Below are 19,675 nucleotides of genomic sequence, written 5' to 3'. Positions count from 1 at the left end.
TCTGTACACCATGGCTAAGCTGTGACAAGAAAGCAGAGAGGTGTAAATGCCAGAGTGGGAGGTGAGAAGCATGGAGATTGGGGGGAAAGCCAGGGCCAGAAATGAAACGTCCCTGTCCCTTGTGTCATGCTCCTGGAAGCTGGGCCTCCAGCTGGGCATGGCAGCCAGTTTTTCATGTGAGCTTCCCCTTTTAGGATGGGGATCCACAGAGCTAGCAACTTTGCTGAGCTAGATACTAGCAAGAGTCCTAGAAGCAGGTCCCATTATCAAGCCAGATGGGAGTAGGTTCTGGCATAGCCATGCTGTTCCGTGTTCCAGAGGTATCCAGAGTCCAAGGGGTGGTCTGCACCCCGCTCCTCCATCACTGTCTCCTTTGTATACTTGTCTCTCCAAGGAGATGGTTAACTCCCTTTGGAGCACGGAATTATCTGTCACCCCTCTTCTTGTGTCTAGTGTAGTGCTCTGAACAATGAGTTTCAGTTAATTAAGCAAACATAAATGTATTATTCTGGAGCACAGTGTCTTCCTCTGCTCGTTATATGATGCCACTGATCAAGAAGTTCTTTCCGAGGAAGTCCAGACAGCTCCTGGGGAGAACAAAGTGTCAGGTGTGAGAGGGCAGGTCCTACAGGATTGTTGCTTCCTGCCACAGAGCACATATGCTCAAACATGTAAAAATATTAGGGCAGTGTGGTTATTACCATTTTACAGTTGAAGAAAGTGAGGTTCAGCCGGGTCACAGCTTGTACATGGACTCCTGGGTGCAGTGCAGTCTTGGGTGCAGTGCTCTTTCCACTTCCTTGACCCAGAGGTCGGCTTCCTGCCCATAAGCCAGGCCCTGCAGCTGGATGCCCATTCCTCAGAAGCGGCCCTTTGTCCCACCCTCCATCAGTCTGCATTCCCATCCTGAGCACTTACTGTGTACCAGAACATTTCCAGACTGTGGTGCTGGCTGTGAGAGGGCAGAGAGCAAGGCGAACACAGATCAGATTCCCCCAACAGGCGGAGGTGATGGGGATTAGTTTATGGAAGTCCTTTGGTGCCTAGCACTTGGCTGGACACTGTAAAAATGCCTCTGTTAGCCTGAGCAACCTAGCGACACCCAGTCTCTCAGGGGCGGGGGGCGGGAAACCAGGCATGAAGGCGTGTGCCTGCGGTCCCGGCTTCTGGGGAGGCTGAGGCTTGAGCCCAGCCCTGGAGGTTGAGTTTGCAGTGAGCCGTGATCGCGCCACCGCACTCCAACCTGCACGAGACTGCCAGATCCTGTCTCAGAAAAACAAACAAACAAAAAAAGGCTGTTACCCGGGAGGAGAGCTCCTCGCCCGACCTCTACCCTCATGAAGAGAGGCTCAGAGGGCTGAAGTGCCTACTTGGCCGAAAGCCGTGGTACAGTGGCAAGGCAGGGCCAGGGGAAGTGGCTTTGCCGCCAGGGCCGGGCCCCTGTTTGCCCGGTGCCCTGTGCCCAGTCCTTAGCCTGAAGGTGGTGGGCTTCAGCCAGAAGCCCCTGGCGGAAGCGGTGCCAGCGTGCGGTTCAGAGTGTGGGTGTGCAGGTCTATGGGCGACCCAAAAGGGGTGCCCCTGCCCGGTAACCTAGCGTGAGGGTGGGGAGGGCGGCGGGCACGCAGCACTGCTTGGCTGCTCAGGGCAGGCTCCGCCACCAGGGGCGCGGGTTTAAAAGGAGCGAAGGCAGTCCGGGAGCCCAGCGGCTGGGAAGCGCGCCAGAACGGAGCCGCTGCCCTGGCACAGCCATGGTCCGGCGGGTGGAGGGCGCTCGGCTGCTCAGCAGCCTACTGCTCTTCGCCCTGCTGGCTGCAGACGTCGCCCCGCTCAGCTGGGATCTCCCGGAGCCCCGCAACCGAGCCGGCAAGATCCGAGTGCACCCGCGGGGCAACCTCTGGGCCACCGGTAAGTCTTCGCGGACCTGGCAAGAAATTGCCCCTCATCCTACTCAGACCCCATTTCCTTCTCAACCCCCCGGCCGCTCCTCAGCCACGGACACTAGTGTCGAAGCAGGTGGGAAACCCTGGGGCTCATCTAATTTAATAGATGTGAACTTGAGACCTGGACAGGTCAGTGGCAGCCAGTTTAAGACAGGGCTGGGCTAGATCCTAAATCCCACTGCCAGCCGGTGCCCCTTACCTTAGGCAAGACTTTACCGAATCTTCTAACCGCTGATGTGGTTTTGCTGCACCTCTACTTTCCAGGCACCTCTTCACTCTCCACTTCCTACCCTGCCCTTTCTCCTCCCTTGTCCAAGCAGGCCACACAACTAGCAGAGTTTCTCCCTGACCCTGGACCATCCCACCCTCCTTCCAGCTGTGTCATCCTCTCTACCTGTTCAGGAAAAGCTGAGGGAGCAGGCTTTGCCACCACCCAGACACCTTTGTGGCTCCTTGGTGAGGTGGAAGGACCAAGAACAGGAAGGTTAAGTATCTTCCTGCCACAAGAATGGAAACGTGGGAGAGATGAGGAACTTTCCCCCTGAGGTAGGATCCTCCCTGCTTGACTTCCTTGTGCCGGACACCTCTTTTCTAGGTCACTTCATGGGCAAGAAGAGTCTGGAGCCTCCCAGCCCATCCCCATTGGGGACAGCTCCCCACACCTCCCTGAGGGACCAGAGACTGCAGCTGAGTCATGATCTGCTCAGGATCCTCCTGCTAAAGAAGGCTCTGAGCGTGAGCCTCAGCCACCCCCGCACCCCACATCCAGGTGAGCCAGGCCCCCACTCCAATGTCAGGAGGGCCCAGCTGGGGCCATCCCTGGATCCTGCATGGGAGGAATTACCACCCAGTACTGTATTAGGGTGTGACTGTCTGACCAGGACATTATGGGTGTGGACCCCAGAAAGCCAGGGTTCCAGGCTTTTCCCTCTTGAGGCAGAGCTCAAAGGAGGAACAGTCCAAAGAAAGGAAGCTGACCTTCCTGGCAGACCCTATGGGGCAAGAAGTAGGGAAAGAAGTTCCCCTGACTCATCACCCAGTCTAAAGTAACAGACTGGGATCATCAGCCTTTTGGAGAAGGACCTTTCTCCCTCAGTCCACGCAGTGTTGTCCCACCCGTGCTGTTCCCTGCTGCATTAGTCAAGTCCACCTTTGCTGTGCCCTGTGTGTGCTCGTGGCCGAACTGGGACCCTGAGGCCCAGAGAGAGAAAGAGAAGTCAGTAGCCAAGACAGAGTCTGGACCTTGTTCACCTTGACCAGAGCTCTTCCCATTTTCTCATCTGCCTCAGTGTCCAGTGGCAGGGTTTAGCAACTTCAGTGAGTTTGACATTCTAGGCTGGATCACTCTTTCTTGTGAGAGCTGACCTGTGCATCATGGGATGTTTAGTGGCATCCCTGGTATCTACCCACTAGATGCCAGTAGCACCTTCCCCCCCATCAAGTTGTGACAACTGAAAAGACCTCCAGACATCACCAGATGTCTGCTGGGGGAGAGGGCCCCAAATCATTATTGGTTGTCAATCACTGATCTATGGGATTCAAGGCTCCAAAGCTGGAGGCAAGCCAGCCTTAAGGTCTAGCCCAGCTGAGTGCCAACTCCTCCATTCCCTGCTCCTGGTGCTGTCCTTACTGCACACCACCCTCCCTGGCCCTGCTGCTGTGTGCAGAAGGCAGTGTGATGTGGTAGAATGTGGGTTCTGACTATAACGTGCTGGGCTCATAACCTAGCTACTGAGTAGCTCTGTGACCTTATAAATGTCCCTTAACTTCTCTAAAGCCTCATATTCCTCACCCACAAAATGAAGATAATAATAAGGCCCATCTCCCATTAAATGAGACCATTTATGTCAAATGCTCAGCACGGTGCCTGGCTCATAGGCAGCCCTTAGTAGATAGGAGCTCTTACAAGTCTGTGAGCTCCCTGGCAGCACCTGTTGTGGACTTGCCTTCATATCCCCCACTTTGCCTAGCATATAGTGTGTGCATTTTGAAGGGAGAGGCATTCCCTAGAAAAGGTCCAACCCAGCCTCAACTGACATCCCTGACTTCTGGAGGCACAGAACCAGCAGCCCCTAAGGACCTCAGATGTAAGGCCTAGGAGCTTGGGCTGGCTGAGTCTGAAGGGAAACAATGTCACCTCTGGTGCCCTTGGTTTTGAAGCTTGGACACATGCAGACCAACTAGAGAATCTCAGAAGCAGCAGTGCCTAGATCTGGGGCTTCAGAGTGAGGTCTGGGGCAGAGTTGGGGTGGGGGAGTGAAGACACTGACACTAGCCCAGCAGCAGGCACTGTACTTGAATTTACTTCCATGATCTCCTTTGACTGTCATGACAACCCTGGGTGGTTGGGGCTGTGTTCTGAGAAAACTATTGCCCCTGACCCCTCCAAGGCAATTCAGGGCACTCTGCCTCAGCTGACAGCCTGCCGGTGCCCGCCTCTGCAGACATCTGGCACTTAGGAATGGCAGTATACCCCTATCATTATCAGGAGCCCCTCCCTGGCTCAACTCTTCTGTATGTTTCTCTTCAGTACAGGAGGCTGCTGGTACAAATACTGCAGAAATGATACCAATAATGGGACAGACACAACAGCGTGGCTTAGATTGTGCCCACCCAGGGAAGGTGCTGAATGGGACCCTGGTGATGGCCCCATCTGGATGTAAATCCTGAGCCCAATATCTGTTACTCCATTACTGTGATTTCTGGTTGGGTCACCAGAAATATCGCTGATACAGACACAGATTATGTTCCTGCTGTATTTCCTGCTTCCATGTTGAATTTGTGAATAAAATCTTGCTCTTTACATACAATGCCTGGTCCTCTCCTTCCACCCATCTTTTAGGGGCTGGGAGGGAAAGGGGGCTGGAGGGCAGAGTGTTCACTGAGATGGGGCTGGCTCCAAAAAGTCCACAATACTCCATGCCATGGCACCAGCCTGGCACTGACTCTGGACTCCTACTCCTTCACTCATTCAGCAAGCAAATAACGCCTGTTGTATGCCAGGTTTCGTGCCAGGCGCCGGGTTCTACTCTCACCTCTGCCACCTACTGCCGCAGGCAAGTGTCACTAGTTTCTTTGCTAGTAAAAGGGGGCTGCAGACACTACACTGCCGGGCTTTACTCAGTCCTCCCGCCGGGCTTGGAGCGGAGCGCCGAGTTGGGATCCAGACCCTGCCGGCGGCCTACTCTCTTCTCTGGCCATCAGTAGAGTCGCCAGCGTTAGCAAATAAAAATACTGGACACCCAGTTAAATTCGAATTTCAGATAAACATTAATTTTATCTAATAAAATGTACCAAATATTGCATGAACATACTCATACGAAAAAAATTATTCACCGTTTTTCTGAAATTCGAATTTAACCGGACGGTCCTGTATTATTTCTGGCCTTGGAGCATTGACTGCCCCTCTCTTGGGCTGCAAACACCCGGCCCTAAAACGGGCGATCATTTGGTCCTCAAGGCCTGCTCGGAGCTGACAGCCGGAAGTCTCGATCTCAGGTCACTTTCCCGTAGTTTTCGCAAAGAAAACCAGTAACCCACCCAGGATGGGGCGCAGCTCTGCCTCTTGACCCCGCCCTTAACGGGAGGCCCTGCCCACATGTCGCGAGAGCCGCGCGGACCCGAGGCTCGGAGGCGGAAGTGAGACGCCGGAAGCGGCCGTTGCCATGGATCCTGAGGAGGACTGGCTGGTGGAATCCTTGCGCTTGTAAATCATGCGGGGCTGGGAGACGGGAGCTGGGCCCGGATCTGGCCTGGCGGGCGGATGGGTGTGGGGGGAGGCACGTTGGGGATCCTGGTGCAGAGTGGGGCAGCTGTGGCCTCCGGGCTCGCCGCCGCGGAGGACTCCGCCTGGGCCTAGGCCCCCATCTCTAGGAAATGGCTCCTTCCTGCGTGTGCGAGTTGTGAGATTGCTAGTAAGAGCCGCGCTTGTGAAGAAGCAGTGCCTAGTTAGTTTGCGCCAGCCTCTGAGTTCAGCTCAGAACACAAATGACCTCATTGATTCCTCATGTCAACCTTGGGAAATCTGGGTACCCTGGAAGGTCCACACATGAGGACAGAGACTCAGGGACATCAACGGACTGGCCTGGTCCCAGAAACAGGGAGTAAAATGCGAAGCAAACTCGGTCCCACGTCTGCCTGACTCCAGAGCTTGGGCCACTGAACCATGCGGTTGCCATCTTGGAGTTATCTGAGCTGTGAAGTGCTGTGCATCGTGTGATTTTATGTCCCTTTTGTGCAGGTACCAGGATTTCTATGCATTCAACCTCTCAGGAGCCACTCGAGTCCTTGAATGGATTGATGACAAAGGTGGTATACCTTCCTGGCCCTGAAGGAACGGGAATTTCACTCCTGAGCTGGGTTTCAGGAGCCAAGCCTAGAGAGACCCAACCCACTCTTCTGGGCACCTGAGAGTCACTTGTAGCAATTTGATGCCCCATCAGCACTAATATTCCTTTTATTAAGATCTTTGACTGGGAGCAGTGGTTCACGCCTGTAATCCTAGCACTTTGGGAGGCCGAGGTGGGCGGATCACCTTAGGTCAGGAGTTCAAGACCAGTCTGGCCAGCATGATGGAACCCCGTCTCTACTAAAAATACAAAAATTAGCTGGGCGAGGTGGTGCACACCTGTGCACCACAGGTACTGGGGAGGCTGACGCAGGAGAATCACTTGAACCCAGGAGGTGGAGGTTGCAGTGAGCCGAGATCATGACACTGCATTCCAGTGTGGCTAACAGTGAGACTGTCTGAAAAAAAAAAAAATCTTGAGGCTGGGCACTTCAGGAGGCTGAGGCAGCGGGTAGACTGCTTGATTCCAGGAGTTTGAGACAATCTGAGCAAGGAAACCCTGTCTCTACAAAAATTAGCCGAGCATGGCGGCCCATGCCTATAATCTCAGCTACTCCGAAGGCTGTGATGGGAGGATCACTTGAGCCTGGGAGGTTGAGGGTGCAGTGAGCTGTGATCAGACCACTGCACTCCAGCCTGGCTGACCTGGCGAGACCTTGTCTGAAAAAAAAACCACCAGATACTCAATTCCTCCATACAAGGCTGCACACTGAAGGAATTTATCCTTACTTTGGGGGACTGGGTGGAGTTTATAGACCTATCCATGGTCTGCAGTCTAACAATTTGTCACAGCTACTTCTGCTTCTTTTTCCAGGAGTCTTTGTTGCTGGCTATGAAAGCCTGAAAAAGAATGAAATTCTTCATCTGAAATTACCGCTCAGACTTTCTGTAAAGGAAAACAAGGTAACTTGAAATATAAATGCTGAGTATGTCGACTTTTATTTATTTATTAAACATTTGTGGTGCTCCTGTTATCTACCAGGTATTGTCCTGGATACTGGAAAGACAGCAAGCGCTAGGCCTGACCTTATAGTCTAATAGAGGGAGGCAGATATGCACAGAGATAAATGCTGTAGAATGTCTCGTGGTTTACAGAGGGCTATCAGAGGAAGAGGTGGGTTATACTTTATCAGAAATAGATTTAGGGAGCGATTAAGGATATAGAGGGCAGTTGAAATGCTCAGAGTGGTTAAAGTCACTTAGTGAATGTGTGGTATATAAGGAGTGAGGAGAATATAGTGAGGACAGAACCTCAGGAAACACATTTAAGGGATGAGTACAGGAAGATGAACCCCCAAAGAATACTAAGAAAGAATAGCCTCTGAGGTAGGGGAATCTCAGAAAAGGTCAGTGTTTCTGAAGCCAAGAGAAGAGAACTTCTCAAGAAGAAAAGAGTTAGTAGCTGTCTAGAATTCCAATAAAAATCATTCAGATGAGGAATTGAAGGCCAGGCACAGTGGCTCACGCCTATAATCCCAGCACTTTAGGAGGCTGAAGTTGGGTGGATCACAAGGTCAGGAGTTTGGGACCACCCTGACCAACATGATGAAACCTCATCTCTACTAAAAATACAAAAATTAGCCAGGTGTGGTGGCACGCACCTGTAATCACAGCTACTCAGGAGGCTGAGGCAGGAGAATCGCTTGAACCTGGGAGGCGGAGGTTGTAGTGAGCTGAGATTGTGCCATTGCACTCCAGCCTGGGCAGCAAGACTCTATCTCAAAAACAAAACAAAACAAAAATCATCAGATGAGGAATTGAAGAGTTCATTCATAAGAGTGGCAATTGGGAAGCTCTTGGTGACCTCTGCTACAGGATTTTTGCTGGTGGTGGTTAGGCCCAAAGACTAAAAATGAAGAGGAAGCAGAGTCAGGAAATGTAGGGAGGGAAGAAGCTAAAGCAGCAACTAGTTGGAAACACAGATCTGAGGGAAGGTTTCCTAAACACAGAGGCTTGAGCAGAGTTACAAGTTGTGGGAAAGTAACCCTCGAAGAGGGAGAGGGTGAAAATGAGGGAATATCACAGGGAACATGCTCCTGCTTCCAGGAATAGAAGATGAGGATAGATCAGGAGTCCAGGGGGTGCTATTAGTCATCAGAGGACAAGGGAGGAGTGAGGCATACAGGCAGATGACCTTGTAGGGCCATGTAGGGGCAGGAATTGGAGTGTTTGCTCCTGAATTCCTTTTTGTTTGAGACAAGGGCTTGCTCTGTCACCCCGGCTGGAGTGCAGTGGTGCGATCCTGGCTCACTACAGCCTCAACCTCCCATGCTCAAGTGATCCTCCCGCCCTAGCCTCCTGAGTAGCTGGGACTATAGGCATGCACCACCATGCTTGGCGAATTGTTAAATTTTTTTGTAGAGATGAGGTCTCGCTATGTTGGCCAGGCTGGTCTCGAACACCTGAATTCAAATGATCCACCTGCCTCGGCCTCCCAAAGTGCTGGGATTACTGGCATGAGCCATCACTCCTGGCCCCACATTTTTTTTTTTTTTTTTTTTTTTGGAGACAGCATCTCACTCTGTCACCTAGGCTGTAGTGCAGTGGCGAGATCTCAGCTCACTGCAGCCTCTGCCTCCTGGGCTCAAGCCATCCTTCCACTTCAGGATCCCGAGTAGTTGGGACCACAGGCATGTGCCACCACACCAGGTTAGCTTTTGTATTTTTTGGTAGAGACAGAGTCTTGCCAAGTTACCCAGGCTGGTCTCGAACTCCTGAGCTCAAGCAATCCTCCTGCCTCCCAAAGTGCTGGGATTGCAGGTGTGAACCACTGCACCTGGCCTTTTTTGTTTTGTTTTGTTTTAAATTATTTAATGAAATAAGAAACAATCCGAGCGTGGTGACTCATGCCTGTAATCCCAGCACTTTGGGAGCAGGAGACCGAGGTGGGCAGATTACTTGAGGCCAGAAGTTCAAGACCAGCCTGGCCAACATGGTGCAACGCCATCTCTACTAAAAATAAAAAAAATTCGGCCAGGCGTGTGGCTCATGCCTGTAATCCCAACACTTTGGGAGGCTGAGGTGGGTGAATCACGAGGTCAGGAGTTTGAGACCAGCCTGGCCAATATGGTGAAACCCCATCTCTACTAATAATACAAAAATTAGCTGGGTGTGGTGGCATGCCTGTAGTCCCAGCTACGCGGGAGGCTGAGGCAGGAGAATTGCTTGAACCCAGGAGGTGGAGGTTGCAGTGAGCCAAGATCACACCACTGCATCCAGCCTGGGTGATAGAGCGAGACTCCGTCACAAAAAAAAATAAAGAAAAAAAAAATTAGCTGAGTGTGGTGGTATATGCCTGTAATCCTAGCTACTCAAGGGTGGCTGAGGCACCAGAGAATCCCTTAAACCCAGGAGGCAGAGGCTGCAGTAACCTGAGATGGCGCCACTGCACTCCAGCCTAGGTAACAGAGTGACACTCTGTCTCACAAAAAGAAGTAAATAAATTTATCTTAGGGCGTCACCATGTTATGAAGTTGAGTCGAATTGTTTAGAATAGAAGAGGCCGAGAGGCTAGACAAGGATATAGAAAAACACTGCTCAGCCTGGGAGAGGCTAGATCCCATGCAGATGTGGCCCAGTTTTTATCAAAGTAGCCTGAGGACCACCCTACCAGGGCCATTAGGAGTGCTGGCTAAAATGCATATTCCTAGCATACTTCCCAAACATACTGAATTAGAATCTCAAGAGGGAAAGCTCAGGAAAAATGCCAAGTTTGTAGACTGACATGGTGGCTCACGCCTATAATCCCAGCACTTTTTGAAGCTGAGGTGGCAGACTGCTTGATACTAGGAGTTCAAGTCCCAGCCTGGACAACATGGCAAGTTTGTCTCTTTACAAATTTAAAAAGTTAAAAAAGACCAGGCATGGTGGCTCATGCCTGTAATCTCAGCACTTTGGGAGGCTGAGGCAGGCGGATCACCTAAGATTGGGATCTCAAGACCAGCCTGGGCAACATGGCGAAACCCTGTCTCTACTGAAAATACAAAAATTAACTGGGTGTGGTGGTGCACACCTGTAGTCCTAGCTACTCAGGAGGCTGAGGCAGGAGAATGGCTTAAACTGGGGAGACCGAGGTTGCAGTGAGCCGAGATCATGCCACTGCCCTCCAGCCTGGGCTACAGAGTGAGACTCTCTGTCTCAAAAAGAAATTAAAAAAAAAAAAAAAAAAAAAAGCCAAATTTGTACTCATAAAAGCCAGAGGCTACAGAAGCTATCATCTTCCCCATCTCCAGTCAGGTTTGAGTCAGGGGTTCACCCAGACTGAGCCTCGCTGTAAGAAGTGATTTACGTCCCTGCTCACCACCAGGTTTGCCTTGTTTCTTCTATGGCCACCTCCTTTTCCCTTGCCTCTCCTTCCTTACATGGAGATAGTAGAGGCTAGTGGCTAACAGTATGGACTTGGGCTAGACAGACTTTGGTTCAAATTCACAACTTAATATCTGCATGACCTTAGAAAAGTGGCTGAAGCTCCTTGTGCCTTAATTGTGTCATTTGTAGAATAGGGATAATTATAGTACCTATATCATAGGAGGTTGTAAGAATTAAATGTGATAAAGCTCTAAACACTGCGCCTGACACAGTGAACACTGATAAGTTGTCATTGTTAATTTTTATTGTTAGAGGAATCCACCTGGTTTCCAGCAGGAGAATGGAGGGAGAAATGGGGATGTGTCCATTGCTTTCCTTGAAGCTGTGAAGTTTCTCTGGCTTCTCTAGGAAGGCCTGGAGTATAATACTTGTGCTGTAGTAAAAGGGGCTAGTGAAAGGCTAGAAGGGTTTTGGGTGTGCAAAAGAAAAAGGAAGCTGTATGTGTAGGCAGCTGAGAGCAACACTGCCAAATACCAGCACACTAATGCCCTATCACCAGCTGAGTGGCTTCCATGGCCTCCTGCCAGGCTGGGACCTGACTCCTCACTTAGAGTTCCTCTGAAATGTTCATTTGAAGAACTGGCTCTATCTGATTGGCTACTCCTTTGTATTGTAGGGCTTATTCCCAGAAAGAGATTTCAAAGTGCACCATGGAGGATTTTCAGACAGGTCTATCTTTGATCTAAAGCACGTGCCACATACCAGGTATGGTCAATTCTGTGATCCAGACCATCCACACAGGATGGGATGCCTGCAAATGCCTGAGGGGTATTCTGCCTCCTCATCTCCATTCCCACCCCCTCAGCACACGGGCACATGTGAGTACACAAGTGGGTGCACACAGATACACCCAGATTTAGAATACAAAAAAACCACTGCTGTGGCTTCACAGCCCCCCAGAACCCTTTGACTATTATAAGCAACAGGTCTACCGGAGTTGCTCCAGGGAATAGATACAGGACAGAAGGATGCTCTTCTGTTGCTCTTGGGTGATAATTGCTTAGCTGGGAGAGGCCAAGAGTCTCTGGGTCAGGTTGTGTTTGGCCCCATACTGGTGTCCTCTCTAGGTGACCAAGACACATGGAAGCTTAGGCTCAGTCTCCCTAAAGTGGACTGAGCCTGCCTCTTATCTGTGAAGTGAGGGTGGTTGGCCTTGATGATCTTGCAGTAAGATTTCCTGATACGGGAAGTGGAGTCCCAAGCTAAGTGGGCTGGAGAGGGGAAGGGACCTGTGTGGATAAGCTCCCCATGGTCTGGACTGATTTTCTGTCTATTCTGAATAGATTGCTGGTGACCAGTGGCCTTCCAGGTTGTTATTTGCAGGTGTGGCAAGTTGCAGAGGACAGTGGTGAGTGAATTTGACTTGATGGGGTTTGGGGTTCTAGGAAAGTGTGACTCATACACCCCTGTCCCCTAATCTGAGCCAGTTAAGAAGTAGACTCAGGCTGGGGACAGTCTCATGCCTGTAATACTAGCACTTTGGGAGGCTGAGCTGGGTGGATCACTTGAGTTCAGGAGTTCAAGACCACCCTGTACAACACGGTGAAACCCATTTCTATTAAAAATTAAAAAAATTAGGCGTGGTGGTGGGCACCTGTAATCCCAGCTGCTGGGGAGGCTGAGGCAGGAGGATCGCTTGAACCCGGGAGGTGGAGATTGTAGTGAGCCGAGATCATGCCACTGTACTCCAGCCTGGGCAACAAGAGCAAAACTCTGTCTCCAAAAAAGAAAAAAAAAAGAAATAGACTCAGAGCCAGGTGGGAATTAAAATGCAGTATCTACTTTAATGCAGACAAGGTGAATTAGCAACCACAGCATGACATCCAAGCCCCAAATAGAGCTTCCTGTAACCTGCTCCTGGAATTGAGTTCATCCAGAGAACTACTCTCCCTAGGCAGGGGCAGTGGCAAGGGCAGAGCTAAGGCTGCTCAAGTGAGCTCACCTCTTTGGCAGCATTAAGCATATATTAAGAGAAGCCTCAGATGTAGAATACAGAGAGGACAACCTGCCTGTTAACCTAGCGGGTGGAGACAACCAAATAAAAACTAAAACTTGGCTGGGTGCAGTGGCTCATGCCTATAATCCCAGCACTTTGGGAGGCCGAGGTAGGTGGGTCACCTGACCAGGAGTTTGAGCCCAGCCTGAGCAACATGGCGAAACCCCATCTCTACTAAAAATACAAAAAAATTAGCTGGGCATGAGGGTGCACATCTGTAATTCCAGCTACTCGGGAGGCTGAGGCAGGAGAATTGCTTGAACCTGAAAGGCGGAGGCTACGGTAAGCTGAGACTGTGCCACTGGACTCCAGCCTGGGCAACAGAGTGAGTGAGACTCTGTCTCAAAAAAACAAAAGAACCAAAACAAAACTTGACTCAAAGCCAAGGATGTTCCATTCAGTGTAAAAAAGATGTGGACTTTCTTGTCCACCTTACAAGACAATGACATCTGTAACGTGACCTGTACTTGCTAGGCTTAGCAAGTCACTTGAGGTCATGGAACATGTTTTTGAAGAAATAATATCAGTTCATGAATTCTGTACCTGTTACTTGCCGCTGAAGGTGTGACATTGGCAGCGTGTTCATTCCATTTGCAAAAAACAGTTTATAAGACAAATAATAAATTGAAATGTTTCTGATGGTTTCAAAAATGTAAACATAAGTCAGAGTGGTTATGTGTCAACATCATCTCTTGCCAACCGGCAGCTCCTTTTCTTCCTTGACCTTCTAAATGTACAGGGGAAGACGGCTGGCCTGTCATGTTTCAAACCTTCATTAAAGTTCTGGATTTTAGCCTCTTTTCGTTTTCCCCTAGATGTCATTAAAGCTGTCAGCACCATTGGTGTGCATGAGAAAGAGGAGAGTCTCTGGCCTAGGGTGGCTGTCTTCACCGCGATGGCACCTGGAGTCCTCCATGGGGCGAGACTCCGCAGTCTGCAGGTCGTTGATCTGGAATCCCGGAAGACCACATACACCTCAGGTACTGTGGTACTTTGCCCCTTGCTGGCTGCTTCAGCCGGCATCACCCCCAGCCCAACTCAGCCACTATGGAAACTGAGTTCAACCCTGTGTGCCAGGTGTTCGGGATACACAGTGAATAAGAGGTGAGCTCTGGCCTCAAAAGGCTCCCATGCTGGGGCAGGATTAGGCAGTCCCAGGGACCAGCACCCAACCAGCCGAGCAGACAACAGCGAGATGAGTGGGAAGGGAGATGTGATTTATTCTGCCTGGGACTGGTGGAAAGGGACCTGTGACCAGCCAGCCCTGCCAAATTGCCAGACCCATCTGCCTTCAGCTGCTTGTCTCCTTTGCTCTTGGTCTTCCAGATGTCAGTGATAGCGAGGAGCTGAGTAGCCTGCAGGTCCTAGATGCAGACACCTTTGCCTTCTGCTGTGCTTCGGGCCGGCTGGGGCTTGTTGACACCCGCCAGAAGTGGGCACCACTGGAGAATCGCAGCCCTGGCCCTGGGTCTGGTGGAGAGAGATGGTGTGCCGAAGTTGGGAGCAGGGGCCAGGACCCTGGGCCCAGCATTGCCAGCCTTGGCTCAGATGGGCGTCTTTGTCTTCTTGACCCCCGGGATCTCTGCCATCCTGTGAGCTCAGTCCAGTGCCCAGTATCCATACCTAGCCCTGACCCAGAGCTGCTACGAGTGACTTGGGCCCCAAGCCTGAAGAATTGCTTGGCCATCTCAGGTACTGCCGAGCAGGATTTTGTCTGTTATCTGATCTCTTTCTTCCGGGGGACTGTTAGGTGCTCAGGAAGGAGCCTCCAGCACCATGATAAACCTGACTCCAGAAGTTAAAGTTGCTCACAGAGAAATTCAAACTCTCCAGGTTCTTCAGTGGCAGGCCTTTTCCCCGACTGGCTACTAAACTTCCACACATTGGCAGCAGGCCTTTCCTAGCCTAGCAGGAATTCAGGTCTTAGGTTGGTGGAGGGGCCTGCAGACAGTAAGACACTGAGACAGACATGGAGCTGGGTCAGAAAGAAGAGGGGACAGTGGCTAACATGGTGAAACCCCGTCTCTACTAAAAATACAAAAAATTAGCCAGGCATGGTGGTGGGCGCCTGTAGTCCCAGCTACTCTGGAGGCTGAGGCAGGAGAATGGCGTGAACCTGGGAGGCGGAGCTTGCAGTGAGCTGAGATTGCGCCATGGCACTCCAGCCTGGGCGACAGAGTGAGACTCTGTTCCAAAAAGAAAAAAAAAAAAAGAGAAGCGGGGACAGGACCTCAAGGGTACTTCTCAGCCTACTTACCTTTTGAAATGTAGCAAGCTGGCCAGGTGCGGTGGCTCACGCCTATAATCCCAGCACTTTGGGAGGTCGAGGCGGGTGGATCACAAGGTCAGGAGATTGAGACCATCCTGGCCAACATGGTGAAACCCTGTCTCTACTAAAATAAAAAAAAAAATTAGCCAGGTGTGATGGTGCACGCGTGTAGTCCCAGCTACTCGGGAGGCTGAGGCAGGGGAATCACTCGAACCTGGGAGTCGGAGGTTGCAGTGAGCTGAGATTACGCCACTGTGCTCCAGACTGGCGACAGAGCAACACTGCCTCAAAAACAAAAAGTAGTAAGCCAGCTAGGTCAGCAGGCTCCTGGGTCTGGTCTGGTGGCATCTAGTTGCTTGGATACTTAATGTGGGTATCTAAACGCCAACAGGAAGGATCTGTTGAGACAGGTGGGGGTTGAAAAAAATCATTGAGAGCAAGAAAGGATGATTAGAAATGCCAGGATCCAGAAAGAATAGAAGAGCCAAGCTCAGGTAGAGGGGCTGGCTCTTCAGTAACAGGAAGATGGCAGGATGGGATGAGTGTGCGTGCAGCTAGATTGTGCAAGGACATGAGGGTATTTCTCTCCAAAGGCTTCTGTTTCCCCCATCGAGTAGGAGACAAGGCCATCTGCTGAGAGGGACCCAGAGGTAGGGGATTGGAATCTGGGTCAACTTGCAAAGGTTTGAAGAAGTCTCTTAAGCCTGTTTCCTGGGGAAAATAACAGTATCTGTCATACAGTTCTGAGGATTAAAAGAGGTAATACTTGTCCAGAATTAGCCTTCAAGCCTCATGCATAACAGGTACACAACAGATGCTCATGGTTACATGCCCCAGGGAATCATCAGCTGCCAACACTGAGGGCAGATGCTACTTGCCCATGGTTAGCCTTTAAGTGCCTTGATTCCTCATCCAATAGCCTGTTTTGATACCACAGAGCAAATTATTAAAAGTATTTTAGGGGCTGGGTGCAGTGGCTCAATGCCTGTAATCCCAGCACCTTGGGAGGCTAAGATGGGAGGATTGCTTGAGGCCAGGAGTTCAAGACCAGCCTGGTCAATGTGGTGAAACCCCATCTCTATTAAAAAAAGAAAGAAAATTATTTTAAAATAAAATTAGGGATTCATTGTCAAGCCTCTCTTTCTTTTCTATATTCTCAGGTTTTGATGGTACAGTCCAGGTCTATGATGCCACATCTTGGAATGGAACGCGGAGCCAAGTAGAACCTCTCTTCACTCACAGAGGTCACATCTTCCTAGATGGAAACGGGACGGACCCTGCTCCATTGGTCACCACCCACACCTGGCACCCCTGCAGACCAAGGACTTTGTTATCAGCAACAAATGATGCCTCTCTGCATGTGTGGGATTGGGTGGACCTTTGTGCCCCCTGCTGACACCAGCATCTTTCCATCCAGGCCTCTAGAAAGGGGAGGAGCTGCTGTAGTAGCAAGGCTACTGATGTAGGTAGGACTCAAGTGACTGCCAGTTCCTGTTACCAGCTGTGTAGCCTTGGGCAGGTACACCAGCGTCACTTAGCCTCAGGTTCCTTATCTGTAAAATGAGGATAGTAAGAACTACCTCGTAGTGATATTGCAAAGGTTAGAAGAAATGCATGGTGTAATTACTTGGTAGCTACTGTTAGATGTGGGAGTGTAAAATGGCAGTGTTTTGTCCCTATCTTCACACTAGCATAGGGAGAATCGAAAGAGCTAACAAACATGCTTTGTGAATTTTTTTAAAGAAAAAAATGTAGAGGGGCCAATAAACATGAAAAAATCCCAGCCCTAGTAACAATTTAAGGAAATAGCAAAACAAGATTTCTGCTCGTCTTGAGTGGTTCTCATGGGTACACAGGCGCACTTTCCCACACTTGTCCCCCCAGGTGACTAGGTTCAAGGGACATTTGCTTTTGGTGGCCCCACAAACATTTCCTTTTGAGAGCCCATAGTGAATATTAAAGTGTGCTGGACATGGTGGCTCATACCTGTAATCTCAGCACTTTTGGAGGCTGAGGTGGGCAGATTGCTTGAGCTGAGGAGTTTGAGACCAGCCTGGGCAACATAGCAAGATCCTGTCCCTTAAAAAAAAAAAAATTGGCTGGGCATGGTGGCTCATGCCTGTAATCCCAGCAATGTAGGCAGCCAAGAAAGGTGGATTACTTGAGTCCAAGAGTTCGAGACTAGACTGAGCAACACGGTGAAACCCTGTCTCTACTAAAAATAGAAAAATCAGCTGGGTGTGGTGGTGTGAGCCTGTAGTCCCAGCTACTCAAGAGGCTGAGGTGGGAGGATTGCCTGAGCCTGGCAGGTGGAGTTTGCAGTGAGCTGTGATCATGCCACTGTATTCCAGCCTGGGCAACAGAGTGAGACCCTGTCACATACACACACACACAATAGATGATACGGTTAAATAAGTTGTTCACTCTGTCAGCATCTATTAAGCCCTTCCCATGCGCAACACTAACTACGTGCTAGAAATACATAAATGAGAGGCTTCCTAAGGTGGTTGAATTCTTTTTTTTTTTTTTTTTTTTTTTTGTAGAAATGGAGTCTTGCTCTGTCGCCCAGGCTTGCGTGCAGTGGCGTGATCTCGGCTCACTGCAACCTCCACCTCCCGGGTTCAAGCAGTTCTCCTGCCTCAGCCTCCCAAATAGCTGGGACTACAGGTGCACACTGCCACACCCAGCTAATTTCTTTTGTATTTTAGTAGAGACAGGGTTTCACCGTGTTGCCCAGCTGGTCTCAAACTCTTGAGCTCAGGCAATCCACCCACCTTGGCCTCCCAAAGTGCTAGGATAACAGGTGTGAGCCACTGTGCCCAGCCAAAGGTAATTCTTAAAGAAAAAAAGAATGTCTTGCCATAGCCCATCAGTGACTTTTGACAGATATTTGGGTAAGTTATTCTGTTTTCCAAAAATACGACTCATGACTTAATCATATTTCATGAATCTAATTAGTATACTCATAGTATGTGTAAATTGTGCTTTGTTTTGCAATTCTAGAAAGTTGTGGGAAAATATTTTAGTTTAAACACACAAAAAGAACCATTTTCAGAGGTAGAAACTGTGTTCCATTTATTTCTAAATCCCATTTGTTCCGTACACGAGTCCTTCCAGGGTCTCTGTTTGGCTCATAGAGAGAGGCTCAAATCCACAGGAACCCGTTGGCCTACACATAGACTCTCCCTCAGGATCTGGAGACCCCAGCCCTGAGGACACCTGAGCATAGACGAACTAGTGCGCTTGAAGAAGGTGACAGAGAGGTAAGCCCTCCAACTAGGACACTTCTTAATGCCATGGTTCCTAGTTATTGCTCTGCACATATACAGAAAAGGCTTTATGTACTTCATTATTCTGGCTCACAACCTTCTAGACCCAGTCTCACATTTTTAGGATACAGTATGAGCTGTAAGGCTCCACTGCAAGCGCTGTTGCGCATTTAAAGCTAATCCTGCCACACAAATTCTATTTAGGTTGAATTGTAAAATTGCTGGTTTTGTAGACCAAAACAGCAATCTTGTAAGGTTCAACCCAATACATTGAGAGGAGGAGTAAGTTATGGTTTAAAAAGCCAACCTCTAGTGTTGGAACTATTCTCTTTTCCCTTCCTCCAAAGGATTAAGTATATAGAATGCTTTTCTCCCAATTGATGCCAAGTCAATCCTAAGAAAAGGCATTTGGGGAAATGTAGACATGTTCTGAGCCCCAGTCCTCTCAGAGAACAATGGAAGACCTTTATCATTTCCTTTAGTTAATAAACCCGTCTAGCTGCCAGGTGCTTAGAACAAACAGCCCACAGCTGACCCAACCATCATTAACGTCATCAGTGCAGCAGAGCCTCCTGTCCTTGAGGGAGGGTCTCAGAGACAAGAATCTCACCCCATTGCCAAACTGAAAGTTAAGGCACAGAATCACAGTGAAGACTCACTGAGATGGTGACATAATCAAATTCAGAACTAGTCTCTGAAGACTCTGGAAACCGACTTCTGTCTCAACAGCACAAATAAGAAAACTCTGACTGCTATTTCATAAGCCAAGTGAACGTTTAGTGAGAGAAAGAAAAGTCCGTCAGACTGAAATCTTAATTTTCTCTTTATCTCATGTGAGTGATGTGGTAGAGAATCAAGGGCAAGACAAACCCTTTCTTGGGATGGATTTCCTACTATTTTCAGCCTCAATGCTTTAAAAACATTTCTTCTACATTTAGGGAACATTTAGAGTCTCCCATGTGGGTTCTCTGATGTGCACTAAAATGTGAACTATTGTTGAATCGCCTCCCACATTCACTACATTCATAAGGGTTTTTCTTTTTCTTTTTTTTTTTTTTTTTTTTTTTTTTGAGATGGAGTCTTGCTCTGTCACCAGGTTGGGATGCAGTGGTACGATCTCGGCTCACTGTAACCTACCACTTTCTGGTTCAAGCAATTCTCCTGCCTCAGCCTCCAAAGTAGCTGTAATTACAGGCACACACCACCATGTCCGGCTAATTTTTGTATTTTTGGTAGAGACAGGGTTTCACCATGTTGGTCAGAATGGTGTTAATCTCCTGACCTTGCGATTCACCCACCATGGCCTCCCAAAGTGCTGGGATTACAGGTGTGAGCCACCACACCCAGCCAGGGGTTTTCTCCTGTGTGAATTTGCTGCTGTATGAGACTTGAGCTCTGATTAAAGCTTTTCCCACATTCCCCACATTTACAGGGTCTCCAGTGTGAATTCGTAGGTGGGTAATGAGGTTTGAGTGGTCACTGAAA

The 19,675-nt window shown here is 49.6% G+C and overlaps 2 protein-coding genes across 3 annotated transcripts; both read left to right on the top strand.

Annotated features, from left to right (window-relative positions):
• The first annotated feature begins 1,197 nt into the window (after positions 1 to 1,197).
• NMB (neuromedin B) lies at positions 1,198 to 4,750 on the top strand. 2 transcript variants are annotated; one of them, XM_030931157.1, is made up of 3 exons: positions 1,198 to 1,905; positions 2,536 to 2,709; positions 4,476 to 4,750. In XM_030931157.1, the coding sequence occupies exons 1-3, from the start codon at positions 1,749 to 1,751 to the stop codon at positions 4,601 to 4,603; spliced, it is 459 nt and encodes a 152-aa protein (XP_030787017.1). In that variant the 5' UTR covers positions 1,198 to 1,748; the 3' UTR covers positions 4,604 to 4,750. The 2 variants fall into 2 exon arrangements, with proteins under 2 accessions (XP_030787017.1, XP_010368170.2); XM_010369868.2 differs by having other exon boundaries at positions 1,204 to 1,905; positions 4,471 to 4,745.
• Positions 4,751 to 5,550: 800 nt separating this feature from the next.
• Positions 5,551 to 16,722, top strand: WDR73 (WD repeat domain 73). Its single transcript, XM_010369869.2, has 8 exons — positions 5,551 to 5,646; positions 6,181 to 6,248; positions 7,103 to 7,191; positions 11,273 to 11,361; positions 11,940 to 12,004; positions 13,468 to 13,632; positions 13,979 to 14,344; positions 16,082 to 16,722. Exons 1-8 carry the CDS (start codon positions 5,606 to 5,608, stop codon positions 16,315 to 16,317), a joined length of 1,119 nt encoding a protein of 372 aa, XP_010368171.1. The 5' UTR covers positions 5,551 to 5,605; the 3' UTR covers positions 16,318 to 16,722.
• Positions 16,723 to 19,675: the final 2,953 nt, after the last annotated feature.

This window comes from Rhinopithecus roxellana, chromosome 5, assembly GCF_007565055.1.
Source record: "Rhinopithecus roxellana isolate Shanxi Qingling chromosome 5, ASM756505v1, whole genome shotgun sequence".
Taxonomy (NCBI): domain Eukaryota; kingdom Metazoa; phylum Chordata; class Mammalia; order Primates; family Cercopithecidae; genus Rhinopithecus; species Rhinopithecus roxellana.
Note: the sequence above shows the minus strand (reverse complement) of the source record. Positions and strands in the feature narration are given on the sequence as shown.

Excerpts from the sequence above, each read along its gene's own strand:
- NMB (XM_010369868.2), top strand. The coding sequence starts at position 1,749 with ATGGTCCGGCGGGTGGAGGGCGCTCGGCTGCTCAGCAGCCTACTGCTC. Across the intron at positions 1,906-2,535 it reads GGGCAACCTCTGGGCCACCG|GTCACTTCATGGGCAAGAAG; the intron begins GTAAGTCTTCGC and ends CCTCTTTTCTAG. Across the intron at positions 2,710-4,470 it reads CCCCCGCACCCCACATCCAG|TACAGGAGGCTGCTGGTACA; the intron begins GTGAGCCAGGCC and ends GTTTCTCTTCAG.
- WDR73 (XM_010369869.2), top strand. The coding sequence starts at position 5,606 with ATGGATCCTGAGGAGGACTGGCTGGTGGAATCCTTGCGCTT. Across the intron at positions 11,362-11,939 it reads AAGCACGTGCCACATACCAG|ATTGCTGGTGACCAGTGGCC; the intron begins GTATGGTCAATT and ends TATTCTGAATAG. Across the intron at positions 13,633-13,978 it reads GAAGACCACATACACCTCAG|ATGTCAGTGATAGCGAGGAG; the intron begins GTACTGTGGTAC and ends TTGGTCTTCCAG.